This window comes from Balaenoptera borealis (genome assembly GCF_965194805.1).
Source record: "Balaenoptera borealis genome assembly, chromosome: 20".
Classification (NCBI taxonomy): Eukaryota; Metazoa; Chordata; class Mammalia; order Artiodactyla; family Balaenopteridae; genus Balaenoptera; species Balaenoptera borealis.
This window is the reverse complement of record NC_138879.1, coordinates 47,950,762-47,964,412: the sequence shown is the minus strand read 5'-3', so window position 1 is coordinate 47,964,412 and position 13,651 is coordinate 47,950,762. Positions and strand designations below refer to the sequence as shown.

Sequence of the window (13,651 nt, the reverse complement as noted above, 5' to 3'; positions counted from 1 at the left end):
TCTCTCGACTGCCCGTGAGCAAGTAGGGGGGATGGTTACTCTCCAACTTTGAGCCTGGTGACTGTAAGGTATTTTTTTCCCCCTTCCAGAACGAGTACATGAAAGAAGACTTTCTGATTAAAATTGAAACCTGGCACAAACCAGATCTTGGCACCCAGGAGAATGTAAGTAGCACTTCCCAGGAGCCCCGAGGACTTCCAGGCCCCAGGACGGGGTGTTGAGGCTCCATCCCTGCCAAGGGGTCTGATCTGTGGTCCCCTTTTTCCTGGCCAGGCAGGCAGTAGCCTGTGCCCAGATCTGTCCTACCAGGATGGGATTGCTCTGTCTCTAATCTGAAAAATATGATCTCCGAGACTCTTTATAGGACCTCTCCTAGTGCTGGGATTGGTCTAAAAATGTAACTCCTGGCACAGAGGAGGTGAATTTTTAAAACACCAAAATTAGGGAATTCCCTGGCAGTCCAGTGGTTAGGACTTGGTGCTTTCACTGCCAGGGCCGGGGTTCAATCCCTGGTTGGGGAACTAAGATCCTGTAAGCCGGGCTTCCCTGGTGGCGCAGTGATTAAGAATCTGCCTGCCAATGCAGCGGACACGGGTTCGAGCCCTGGTCCAGGAAGATCCCATGTGCCGTGGAGCAACTAAGCCCATGCCCCACAACTACTGAGCCTGCGCTCTAGAGCCTGCGAGCCGCAACTACTGAAGCCCGCGTGCCTAGAGCCCGTGCTCGGCAACAAGAGAAGCCACTGCAATGAGAAGCCCGCGGACTGCAACAAAGAGTAGCCCCAGCTCGCCGCCACTAGAGAAAACCCGTGCACAGCAACAAAGACCCAATGCAGCCAAAAATGATAAATAAGTAAAATAAATAAATTTATAAAAAAAAAAAAAAAGATCCTGTAAGCCATGTGGAGTGGCCAAAAAAAAAAAAAAAATCAAAATTACAGCCTCTGTAGAGCGCAATTTGCCAGTACTCTTTAAATTTGAAATACAGGGGCTTCCCTGGTGGCGCAGTGGTTAAGAATCCGCCTGCCAATGCAGGGGACACAGGTTCGAGCCCTGGTCTGGGAAGATCCCACATGCCACGGAGCAACTAAGCCCGTGTGCCACAACTACTGAGCCCACGTGCCACAACTACTGAACCTGCGCTCTTGAGCCCACAAGCCACAACTACTGAGCCTGCGTGCCAAAACTACTGGAGCCCGTGCTCTGCAATGAGAAGCCACCACAGTGAGAAACCCGCGCACCGCAACAAAGAGTAGCTGCTCACTGCAACTAGAGGAAGCCCGCTTGGAGCAACGAAGACCCAACGCAGCCAAAAATAAATAAATAAAATTAATTTATAATAAATAAATATAATAAAATACACCTATCCTTTACCCCAGCAATTCCACACCTAGGAATTTATACTACAGTTATGTTTTCACATGTATGAAATAACTTATATACAAGGAGATTCATCTCAGCATTCTTTGTGTACCCAAAGGTTAAAAACAACGTAAGAGCCCATCAGTAGGACCCTGTTAAATAAATTGTTGTGCAGCCATATAGTGGTATATTATGCAGCCATTAAAAAGAACCAGTAGGGAACAGTCTTCAACATACACTGTTCAGTGGAAAAAGCACGATGTGAAACAGTGTGTATACATGCTACCATCTGTATTAAAAGAAAAATCTCTACACTTGAATGTTTAGCAGTGGTGGTACTTGGGAGTGGACTTGAAGACGAGAAAGAGTTACTCTTTATCATATCCTTTTGTGCATTTTGTAAATTTATTTATTTATTTTTGGCTGCATTAGGTCTTCTTTGCTGTGCGTGGGCTTTTCTCTAGTTGCGGAGAGCAGGGGCTACTCTTTGTTGTGGTGCACAGACTTCTCATTGCAGTGGCTTCTCCTGTTGCAGAGCACGGGCTCTAGGCGTGCGGGCTTCAGTAGTTGTGGCTCGCAGGCTCTAGGGCGCAGGCTCAGTAGTTGTGGCACACGGGCTTAGTTGCTCCGCGGCATGTGGGATCTTGCCAGACCAGGGCTCAAACCCGTGTTCCCTGCATTGGCAGGTGGATTCTCAACCACTCTGCCACCAGGGAAGCCCCTTTTGTGCATTTTGAATTTGTATCAGAATTTCGTAGCATGATTTTGTATCTGGTGCCACCTATTTGAGTTAGTTAATTTTTAAGAGCATCAAAATAAGCAGTATATGGCTAACCAGGCAACATCCCCATGAGACAAATGTATAGTCTTTACAAAGGGGGAACATATGGAAACAAAGTAGGTGATAGGGGAGTCCTGAGAGTGTCTTGGGCTGCTGCAGTTGTACTTAGCCTGAAAAATCAAAGCATTTGTTCTCAAATGTATGTCCACTTAAAATCCATCCTCCCACTCCTTTGGATAGTTTTGTATGTACCAGTAGGAATCTCGCATCTATGGCTATGGGAACAGCTGCTACTAGGTGTCCATTTTGGGTAAAGGGTGCTTCGTAGATGATAAAAACTACACAGTGGTCCTCCTTGTTCCTGCAGGTGCATAAACTGGAGCCTGAGGCTTGGAAACATGTGGAAGCCGTGTATATAGACATTGCAGATCGAAGCCAAGTACTTAGCAAGGTAGGAACTGTTCAGTGATATGGGTGGCCTTTGAGATGCAGAAATGACTTCTAAGTGTCAGAGAAACCAAGAAACCATACCCAACTTGGCTCAAAGGGAAGTTCTCTCTTGGGTATTTTATCTTTTAAATGAGTGTTAAGAATTGCCTTGCCTTGACTCAGGGATACCACTAGGAAAATAGTGGCCCAGATGTATGTGTCCTGTTTGGCCTCTGCAAATTGTCACTGGATGACGCAGGTACTGTCCGTAGCCCTGGGGGTGATTTGCCCTGCTGAAGTGACACTTAGCCTGAAACTAGTTCTCTTTCTAACCTTGTGATTAAAAATATATATTGCCTGCCTATTTTGTGTTTAGAATACTCTGTTCTGTGGGTTCCATGTTGGGGGGTTGCCAGTTACATGAAAAGACAAGTCCCCTGCCCTCAAGACGTTGGTGGTCACTTCTCAGAGTAACAGACATGGCAGCAGCCACTTGGAAAGGACAGTCCACTGCTAGACCATAAAGTTGGAGAGATGGGGGACCAGGTCTGTCCTGCTCACTGCCCATGAGGTATTGGTTTAGAGAAGTAAAGGACTAGGTTTCCCCCATTCAGTACTCTTCCTATTTGACAGAGGCCTGTTGGAATCTGGGCACAGGAACTTGACTCTGCCCATTGGTAGGGAATAAGTGTTTGCTCTCTGTACCCCAGGGGTATGATACCTCTTTCCTGGAGTCACTCTGTGTGCCTAAGATATTTTGTTTTGTGCATTCCCAAATAGATATGAAAGCCATCTTGTGCTTCTTTGCCTAATATCCCCACACTTACCCTCAAAAGATTAGTGGATTTTTCAAAAAAATTTTTTTATTGAAGTATAACATATATAGCAAAGTGAATAGATCATAAGTGTGCAGCCTGATGAATTTCCTCAAACTGAACATCGCCAGATATTTCTCAAACAGAAATACTAGCCAAAAGTATGGTGCTTTGAGTATTTTGTTGACTGTTTCATGTGAGTGGAGAGAAGCAGAGGCGGGGAAGATTTAATAAATAATCTCCTTAGCTTTGGGAAATGCTTTATGATTGTGTGTGTGTGTGTGTGTGTATGTGTGTGATTTGATAGCTTCGTTATTTTTGTTAAGTAGATGCCATAAGGAGTTTGCTTTTCGTTGCCCACATTAGTCAATGCAGAGGAACAGCCCAAGAGTAAACTTGTTACTGTTAATTAACACACAGCACTGACTGCATTTTAAATCACTGAGGGGAGACTGACGACAGTACACAAGAGGATTAAGTCTGTACATTGAACATTTCCAATAATGATTTTATTAAAGCAAGGCAGTTTAAAAACAAAAACAAAACAAGCCAGAGGGAGATGGGACTAGAAGATTTCAGGAATGACTGCGGCCAGTTGTTCTCAGCTCAGGCTGCCGTTTTAGAATCACCTGGGGAGTTAAAAAAAAAAAAATGCATGCAACCTTCCCCTGCAGATGTTCTTATTCACTGGGTTTTAGGTGGAATGACCCAGAAATCTGTACAGTTGACCCTTGAACAACATGGGTTTGAACTGCGGGGGTCTACTTAAAAGCAGTTTTTTTTTTCAGTATTAAATACAGTTGCACACGATCTGTGCTTGATTGAATCCGAGGATGCAGAGGAACTGCGGGTACGGAGGGCAAACTGTCAGTTGGACTCTTGACTGCGTGGAGGGTCAGCACCCCTAACCCCTGCCTTGCTCAAGGGTCAACTGTATTTTGAAAACATCTTCCTTGGTCATATGAATGTTCACTCCAGGTTGCAAATCCCCATCTTAAACAGTGGAAATACGTGCCTGCTCACATAGTCTGGTAAAAGTGAAAACAGGCCCTGGCAGACAAAATCACAGAGAGCTCTCCTCTGAGGCAAATGTAAACAGTTCTATATCTTGTTTATAACACTTTCCCAGATTTTCTGTGAGCCAGCAGCGTCAAGAATGGTATGAACTGTACTCTGGTGGAAAATCTGATCTCTTTCTCTCTCTCTCTCTCTCTCTCTCTCTCTCTCTCTCTCCTCCTCCCTCCCCTTCCCCCTCTTTGTCCCTCCCCGCTCCAACTCCAACTTCTCTCAGGATTACAAGGCAGAGGAAGACCCAGCAAAATTTAAATCTATCAAAACAGGCCGAGGACCCTTGGGTCCCAATTGGAAGGTGCAGTTCACACCCTCACCACCAGGGGGGGTGGGCTGGGGCCAGTGTGTGTGGGCTTCCCCCATGGAGGAGGGGAATGGCCCGCCCGGGCTAAGGGGGATCCAGAGGTCTGCCCTCTTAGTTAACTGCTTGCCTGTGGGTGTGTTTCTAATACAGCAAGAACTTGTAAATCAGAAAGACTGCCCATACATGTGTGCATACAAACTGGTTACTGTCAAGTTCAAGTGGTGGGGCCTGCAGAACAAAGTGGAAAACTTTATACATAAGGTAAGTGACCAGGGTGGGAGGCCTTCCCAGTATGTGTTAGCGGGGGGTGTTTTGCCCGACAAGAGAAGATCATACAACCCACGTGGCGTATATCAACCCACGTGGCTTGATATTTTGGTTTCATTTCCCAGACCCCCACTCCCCCTTGCACTGAGCTGTCTTACAGTTTAATGCTGTCCATCCAAGGGTACCACATGTGAAAGGTAAGGAAACTGAGGCAAAAGAAGGAAACAGGAAGGGGCTTTGCTGTGATTAAATGAAAAATTAAATTCAGCATCTTTTCTATTTATTTATTTAGTTGTGCTGGGTCTTAGTTGCGGCAGGTGGGCTCCTTAGTTGTGGCTTGCGGGCTCCTTAGTTGCGGTCCGTGGGCTCCTTAGTTGTGGCATGTGAAGTCTTATTTGCGGCATGCATGTGGGATCTAGTTCCCTGACCAGGGATCGAACCTGGGGCCCCTGCGTAGGGGGTGCGGCGTCTTAACCACTGCACCACCAGGGAAGTCCCTCAGCATCTTTTCTTGATGCCAAAAGGCAAGAAGCACTATGAACCAAATTCTCCAGTGCCCTGGATTACTGAACTAGACAGACCTAAGGAGTTTTTTCCTTTTTTCTTTTTTTAACAAGAGAATCTCAAACAAAAGTATAATAACATGTAAAAATGGGAGACCCAGGAAAACTGAGCAACTCGCCCAAATGACACCTAAGGAGTTTCTATAGCCTTATTTCTGATGTGTGAGTCTGGTGAAATTGGGCAACATTCATAGCTGCTGGCCAGTTTTAACCTGGCTTTAGGCTCAAGAGACAAGGAGGAAACTTTGCACAGTTGTTTTGGGACCTTGACTTGTGGACTGCCTGTCTTGGTAGCATTTTGGGCACAGAGCCTCGCGGTGAGGAAGGCACCAACCCTCTCCTGGGGGCTTCCCCTACTTGAGGCCATTCCTTTCAGACACATGGAGGCACAGGTCACTGACCTGAGGGACTGGAGGGCTGATCCAGATCAGCCAGCCAGGTATCACTCCCCCTGCCCCCGTAAAGTGTGGGTACTGGCACAGAGGTCGTGGGGCGGAGGGCTGCAGCAGTGGCCTGCACCTTCCGGTTCTAACTTGGGTCCCTCCTTTTTATAGCAAGAGAGGCGTCTGTTTACAAACTTCCACAGGCAGCTCTTCTGTTGGCTTGATAAGTGGGTTGACCTGACTATGGACGACATTCGAAGGATGGAAGAAGAGACGAAGAGACAGCTGGATGAGGTATGTGGGAGGCCAGACGAGACTCTGGGACTGTCACCTAGATAACCGTGAACATTATGGAGACTGTCGTGCCAGGGCAGTTCACTGAGGGCACCATCCTGTGGTTCTAGGAACATGTCAGCGTCCACTGTGGGTAAGGTCTAATGCCAGGCGATATGGGAACTACAAGGAAGAAAGCAGCCTGTGCTCTTGAACTTGCAGTCTAGTCGAGGTCTTGGCATATCCAGAGAGACAAATATGGCGGGCTGTGCTGAATGCCAAGTGAGTAATACAGTTGCTGCAGTGGTTCTTCAGAGCCGGTGGGGTGGGATGGTGCTGGGCTGCAGAGATGGAGGCGGCCCCGGGAGGAGGCAGGCTGGGCTGGTCCACGAATGCCACGCACGTCACCCGCAGAGGACAGCAGCAGCACACAGAGCTAACCCCTCTATAAGGGTGCTGGGAGCTATTTTTAGAGTTTGGAGCCTTTGCCTTTTTTTTTTCTTGGCCGTGGCATGGATCCCAGAAGGAGAGCTATCTGCTGCTCCATGGAAGCCTGAAGACCTAACACTCCTCTTGCCTCATTTGGGGAATTTGGGGCTGCTTCCCTGCAAGGCTCACTCTGAGGAGATGGTCAGTAAATAACATTCAGGCAGCCACTGTGTGTGAGACACTATTCGGAGGGCTTTTCCACGTCTTGTCCCATCTCCTGTGATCCTCACAACCCCTGTGAGGACGCGCCACTGTTACCCCCACTCTCAGATGAGGAGGTAGAGGTTCTCAGAGTTCAAGGCCGTACCCAGGGTCACACAGCCTGCAGGTGATACAGTCAGGGGAAGAGCTGTAGCACTCAATCACTCTGTCTCTTCTCCCTCTAAATGCCATTTGGGGCTCCCTCCTGCCTCTCGGGGCTAAAAATAAGGCAGGAAGCTCTGTTTCATAGGAACTGCCATCCATTGCTCCCTCCTTTCCCTGGGAGGGTTGGCATGGAGCCTGGGTGTCTGGCAGGCATAGCTTTGCACGGCCTTGTCTGGCTCTCCAGCGGGGCCTCAGGTGAGACGCAGGCCCGGGTCCACGGTGCCCCACACTACACAGGTGCTCCCGCTGCACTGTGCTGGTCTCGGTGGAGAATGGGCCCGCGAGCTCTTCCTTGCTTGATTTTACCCTCCAGGATGACACTTCCTGGGCTGACTCACTGGTTACAGTGGTTTGCTGAGTTAGTTCCTGTTGTAGGCAGATGTTTTAGTTATTCATTCAGGTACATTTGGCAGGGAAGTGGCAGGATTTTGGACACAACTCCTGATTCTTCTGCTAAGGATCTTCAGGAAGTGATAGATTTTAATGTCCAGGGCTCAGACGATTCTAACAATGTAAGAGGGAGGCCTGAGTCTTGTGGTCACCCGATTCTTGAGAAAAAGAAAAGAAACAGGTTACCAAATGGAAGAACACGGAGCTTTCGGGGTTTAGCCTGTAGCTTCAGCTGCCCACTGCCTGGCAGGCCAGCCAGAAGTACGCTGGGGTCATGGAAGTGTTTGCTGACAGCCTTTCACCCTTTGGGTCGAATTCGAATTCTTGGTGCTGGGAGAACTCTCCTGAGCATTTACTGGATCTGCCTCCCTCAGATCCAAAGTTTGAGAGCACTTGTCCTCGGGGAGTTCTTTTTTTAATCCCCACCCCTTGTCTTTGCCTATTTCTCCATTCTGTGGATAATTGTGCCAAAAGCTTAGATGATCTCTGTCCTCCAAGATAATTGCAAAATGCAGAAAACCCTCTTTGGAATTGGAATTTTTTAAATAGTTGGCAGTGGAAGAGAAAGCAAAGCCACTGGGGGACATGTTCTGACCCCTTTAGCAACTGTATGGGACCTTTGTGTGCTGACTGTACTTCTGGCTCACTTCTCTTTTTTCTTTATTTTTCCTGTTTCTAAAAATATTTTTATCAAAGTTTTATTTTCAGAGTTATACTTTTTTCATTTTTAATTAAAAAAACACTTTATTGAAGTCTGATTGACGTACAAAGAGCTGCACCCATTTAATGTGTACATCTTGATGAGCTTGCAGATAAATAGACATCCGTGAAACCATCACCACAGTCAGTGCCAAAAGCATATCCACCACCTCCACAAGTATTTTTATAGTTTTAAAACTCAGGCAGTATCCCAGGCTTATGAGGAAGATGCTGCCCTCCTGTGCCCTGGCCCTGTGCTCCTACCCCCAGAAGTAGCCCCTTGCAGTTCTCACAGTTGTTTCTTTTGTTAGTTACCTCCGAGTTTCTAAATAATAGGTTTATCCTCTTAATTCACAGTTTTTCAACTTTAGCTGTTAATTGCTCGCTTCTTCCTGTGGAAGGTTTAGCTCTTTTACTCCACCCACCACTCACACGCTCCTCCTCTCCATCCTTCAGTGTCACAATTTGGGGTTAACTGGTCATTCAGCATTTATCATTATTATACCTTTGTCATTGTTTTTCCGAACTGAACCCTTTCATCTACTCTGATCTTCATTCCTTCCTTGGATAATTTTCTTGTTTTGTTAGGAAGTTAGTAACCGCGTTCCTTCTCTTTGTTAGCTTAGTTCTCTGTATCATTAAGTTTTTGAGTCTCAACAGGGTGGTTGGTTGGGTTGGTTGCACAATAATGTAGTTGACGTTGGTTCATTCTCCTTCATTTTGCTCCCACTCGGTGGGCACTTGGAGCTAAAGATCTCTTTAGTTCTGGGAAATGTTTTTGTGTTACCCGTTTCATCATTTTCTCCCCTCTGTTCTCTTTGTTCTCTTTCTGGATTTTTTTTTACTTAGAAGTTGGACCTCATGAATTGACCTTCTAATTTTCTTGTTTTGTCTCCTTTTTCGTCTCCTTCCTAGGGGAGGTTTTCTGAAGTTAACTTTTCTCTCCTCTATTGAACTTAAGACATTTTAAAGCATTTCTTGTGCTGTGTTCTTTTTTTAAGTATTTTTTCTTTTTTTCTGCTGGCATCATTTTCCTTTTCTGAAGCTCCGGGTTTTGGTTCTTGCTTGGCTTTGAGCTATCTCTGCCACCTGAACATTCTTTGTGTTCTCTGAGCTCCTTTTTCCTATGGGACTCTGTGTTTTCTGTTAGGGGCTTCCCTCAAATGACTGGGGGTGGGGGGTCCTTGGCTGTCCATTCAAAGTGAAGAGTGAAGCTCCAAAAAGTGGTTGGAAGCTCTCTGAGTCAGTGGCTGGGCTTATTGAAGGGTAATCAGGTGGTTCCATTGGGGTCCCCCACTTCAGGATCCTGAGTCTATTTTTCTTGGGCTGCTCATTTTGCTTTGAGAGGACTCCCCAGTCTTTTGCTCATGGGGATGGTCAGGGCCAGCATTCTGGGAGCTGAGCTGGAGAAGGGTCCTGGTGGGCTCACTATGCCATGGGGTGGCTCTGACTTAATCCCATTGTATTCTGCATCATGCCCACTTCACCCCTAGCTGAGCCTGGGGTCCTGAGTTCAAGACCTCAGTGCCTCCAGAGAGTGAATCCCTGGGCTTTGCAGGAAGGGGGCGTTACTTGACCATGAAAACTGGGGGAGGGAACACCAGGGCACGCCAGGCCCAAATGGTTCTTTATTCCCACTTTCAATGAAGTCACCTGTTTTCACCCCTAGCTGCATTCCCACTTTTAGAGGCACCTGGTGCCGCCAGTTCCCAAGCCTCTGGGTGACCTGCAGCACCACTGGGTCCCCTCCTCACCAGCAGCTCCTGCTGCTCTGCAGATTAGTCATTGCTCATCCATCCTTTTTCGTCTTCCAGAATGCCATTTCCATCTCGTATCTGTAGTTGTCTCCTCTGTTCTTGTTGTCTTTATAGTTTTCTATCTTTTTTTATTCCTTTACTGTCATTGTGGTAGGGTCTTGGGGAGGAATAGCAACAAATGCATGTATTCAATCTGCCATGATTAACTGCAAGTTTGTGATAGAAATTATGACTGTTAGGGAGTTCGCTGGTGGCCTAGTGGTTAGGATTCCAGGCTTTCACTGCCGTGGCCTGGGTTCAGTCCCTGGTCGGGGAACTGAGATCCTGCAAACTGCGTGGCACGGCCAAAAAAAAAAAAAAAATCAGAGAAATTATGACTGTTATTCTTTAAACAAATGCATAGTAGTCTGGTGTGGGTGGGTTGTTTTGTGAGTTATGAGAGGTCACTATAAGGCCACAGTCACCACTGCGATAACTCTTGTCCCTCTGTGGGGGTGGACCCACCATTCTTGGATTGAGGCTCAAAGATTTGAGAAATGAGATCAAGAGACTGGTCCTGGGACTTCCCTGGTGGTGCAGTGGTTAAGAATCCACCTGCCAATGCAGGGGACACGGGTTCGAGCCCTGGTCTGGGAAGATCCCACATGCCACGGAGCAACTAAGCCCGTGCGCCACAACTACTGAGCCCACAGCTTCCGAAGCCCACGCACCTAGAGCCTGTGCTCCACAACAAGAGAAGCCACTGCAATGAGAAGCCCGCGCACCACAACAAAGAGTAGCCCCAGCTCGCCCCAACTAGAGAAAGCCCGCGCGCAGCAACGAAGATCCAACACAGCCAAAAATTAATTAATTAATTAATTAATTTTTAAAAAAAGAGATTAGTCCTTTTCCCTAAAAACAAAAATGTCAGGAAATGTGTGCCTGTAGGGGAGCAGTGGCTCTCCCTCCTTCCCTCGCTCCTGATCTTAAGAAACTCAATCTCAAAAGTGGAAGAGGGTACCTTAAAGGTCATTTAGTCCAATTATATGTCCAGTGCTTGAGTCCTCTCTGCAGCTTTCTCACCAGCTTGTGCTTGATCACCTCCTGTAATGGGGAACTCACTGTCTTATGAACATGGTGGTAATAAACATATCTGTATTATTTTTTTAAATTGAAGTACAGTTGATTTACAATAACATCTGTATTATTAAGAGAAGCTAACACTGAGGTCTTACCATGTGCCTGTCATGTGTGGTAAACATTTGACATATATGGTCATGAAATGCTCATGGCTACCTGTGCCATAGGTATTATTTTCAGAGAAGTTAAGGATACCTTCTAGTTCAGAGAATAGGTACCTCCTGGGCCTTGGTCATTAACTCTAGATAATGAGACTGGGAGAAGAGGACTCATTTTAAAAATTTTAAGAAAACTTGTTTCCCTACTTACTGGACTCTCTAGAACATTTGCTGAAAAACAGCAAAGAACACACGATTAAGATCCTGCCGCATTTTCTTCCCCAGCCTTCCCTTGTGGGTCTTCCTCTCTAAATCTGTTGGCTCCTCTGATCCCTCCATAGCCCATTCCTTCTGGACTTTGTACTTTGGGATGGAGCTCAGAGGCTACATGGCGCTCTTGCTCTGCTGGCCCACCCTGGGAGCTGTCTCTGAGCCTCCGAGTAGCCGGCCTTCCTGTCTGTTTGCTTGTGTGTGAATGTGCCTGTCCCTTTCTCATCAACTGAACTTTGATGAAGAGGGCCTTTGCTCCATCCTATGACTTTTTGACTGATGGATCACCATCAGTTTTACATTTTAACTCTTAAACTCTGGACCGGTTACGCAGCAATTGTATAAGTGTCCCTGTGCAGTGAAGTGCCTGGCAGGACACTACATCCTAGTTTCCCGTTTGGGTTTGTGGTAGACAGAAGGTCTGAGGATAAAGAGAAACCACTCAGTGCCTAGCTCACCTGCTGGGCTGTGGGAGATTGGAATCTGAGATTCCCATAGCGCCTGCAGAGGGCAAAGCTAGGTCTTTTGAGGCCGAGGGATCCCTGTCTGTGGAGTCTTAATTCCTTCCGCCCTGCCCAGAAGTGATTGACCCCAGCCAGGGCAGACCACCTGCAACATTGACCAGCATCTTGAAATATAGGAGCAGCTTTCTTTTCTTTTTAAATAGTTTCATTTTTCAATATTAAGGTAATATATAAGCATTAAACATTTTTTGGAAAAGAGTAAAAAGTAGAAAGAAAAAAAACACTTGTACTCTATTTAAAGATAAGTACTCTATTTAAAGATAACCATTTCAAGAATTCGTACACACTTTTACTTAGCTATGATGGTATTCCATGTGCCTGGGTGGTTCTCTCACTTTTTTCTCTGAGCATTGTAACAAAGCATTTCCTGCTAAAAAAAAGTTTCTTCACATACATGTTTCTAACAACAGTGTACATATTGCTCTGTACTCTGTCATCACCCTGTGTTGGATTTTCCTTCATGTTGTTGTAGGTTCTCACTGTTTTTAAATAATGCTGTGATGAAAATTTTTTATGCACTCAGTTTTTTTGGTAATTAGGATTATTTACTTAGGATAAATTCCTACAAGTGGAATTAGAGAATTTAAGACTCTTGTTACCTATTGCCAAATTTCTTCCCCCAAAGGCTGAATCTGTTTGTAGAGTGGCTTTCTAGAGAGGTTCTTTTTTTTTTTCTTTAAGATTTTTTTTCTTTTTTTTTTTTGATGTGGACCATTTTTAAAGTCTTTATTGAATTTGTTACAATATTGTGTCTGTTTTATGTTTTGGTTTTTTGGCCATGAAGCATGTGGTGGGATCTTAGCTCCCAGACCAGGGATCGAACCCGCACCCCCTGCATTGGAAGGTGACGTCTTAACCATTGGACTGCCAGGGAAGTCCCTAGAGAGGTTCTAAAAACAATTCCACATTTGCCTCATATCTGTGCACTTTCAGAACTAACTGGTTTGTGGTTACTTTTCAGTGTCTTAAACTGATTGGGTTTTTTTGGGTTTTTTTTTACTAGCTTTATTTTTTTATTGAACTTTTTATTTTGAGATGATTATAAGATTCACATGCAGGTATAAGAAATAATACAGAGAGGAGATCCGTTTCTCCCAGTGACATCTTGCAAAACAATAGTACAATATCACACCCAGGAAATTGGCATTGATACTTTTACAAGTTTCTTTAAGTAAAGGAGTATTTCATACTTATAGTAAAAGCAGTTTTCAAAAGATAGAGAAAAATGTTAAAAAATATAAGTCCAAATAGATAAAGAAAATAAGTAGATGAATAAAAGTCCCTTTCTTCCAACCTTCGGCCTCATTCCCTAGAGGAAACCACTGCTAAAAACAAACAAACCAGGACTGGAGCTTCTATTTTCATGTTCCTCGACTATATGTATATATATAGCCTGCAGTGGTTTGATCCAAGGAACACTACAAACATCAGATAAAATCTCTTGTGTCATTTAGGCCCCAGGAAACAGGAAATAAGCATTCTTAGAGCATTTCATTATAAGAATGAAATAATGCATTTTTATTTCAGTGGCACCCTCTGTGGGGGGAACCTTGTCTCTGAGAGTAAAGGAAGCTATCCTGTTTCCTGATAGGAAGTTGCATCTTATTTCAAGCAGTAGGAAAACAGGACCTGGCTTCGCGTTAGTAAATTAAAGCCAGGTGGTGGACTCTCAGGGTATACAAGGATCTGCTT

The 13,651-nt window shown here is 45.5% G+C and overlaps 1 protein-coding gene across 1 annotated transcript in view; it reads left to right on the top strand.

Moving 5' to 3' along the window:
- PITPNA (phosphatidylinositol transfer protein alpha) overlaps positions 1-13,651 on the top strand; it is a 37,617-nt gene that overhangs the window by 18,148 nt on the left and 5,818 nt on the right. The window contains exons 6-10 of the mRNA XM_082370853.1: positions 90-164; positions 2,510-2,593; positions 4,678-4,755; positions 4,912-5,022; positions 6,146-6,268. Of these exons, the coding sequence (XP_082226979.1) occupies positions 90-164; positions 2,510-2,593; positions 4,678-4,755; positions 4,912-5,022; positions 6,146-6,268 (471 nt within the window). The remainder of the gene's footprint in view (positions 1-89; positions 165-2,509; positions 2,594-4,677; positions 4,756-4,911; positions 5,023-6,145; positions 6,269-13,651) is intronic.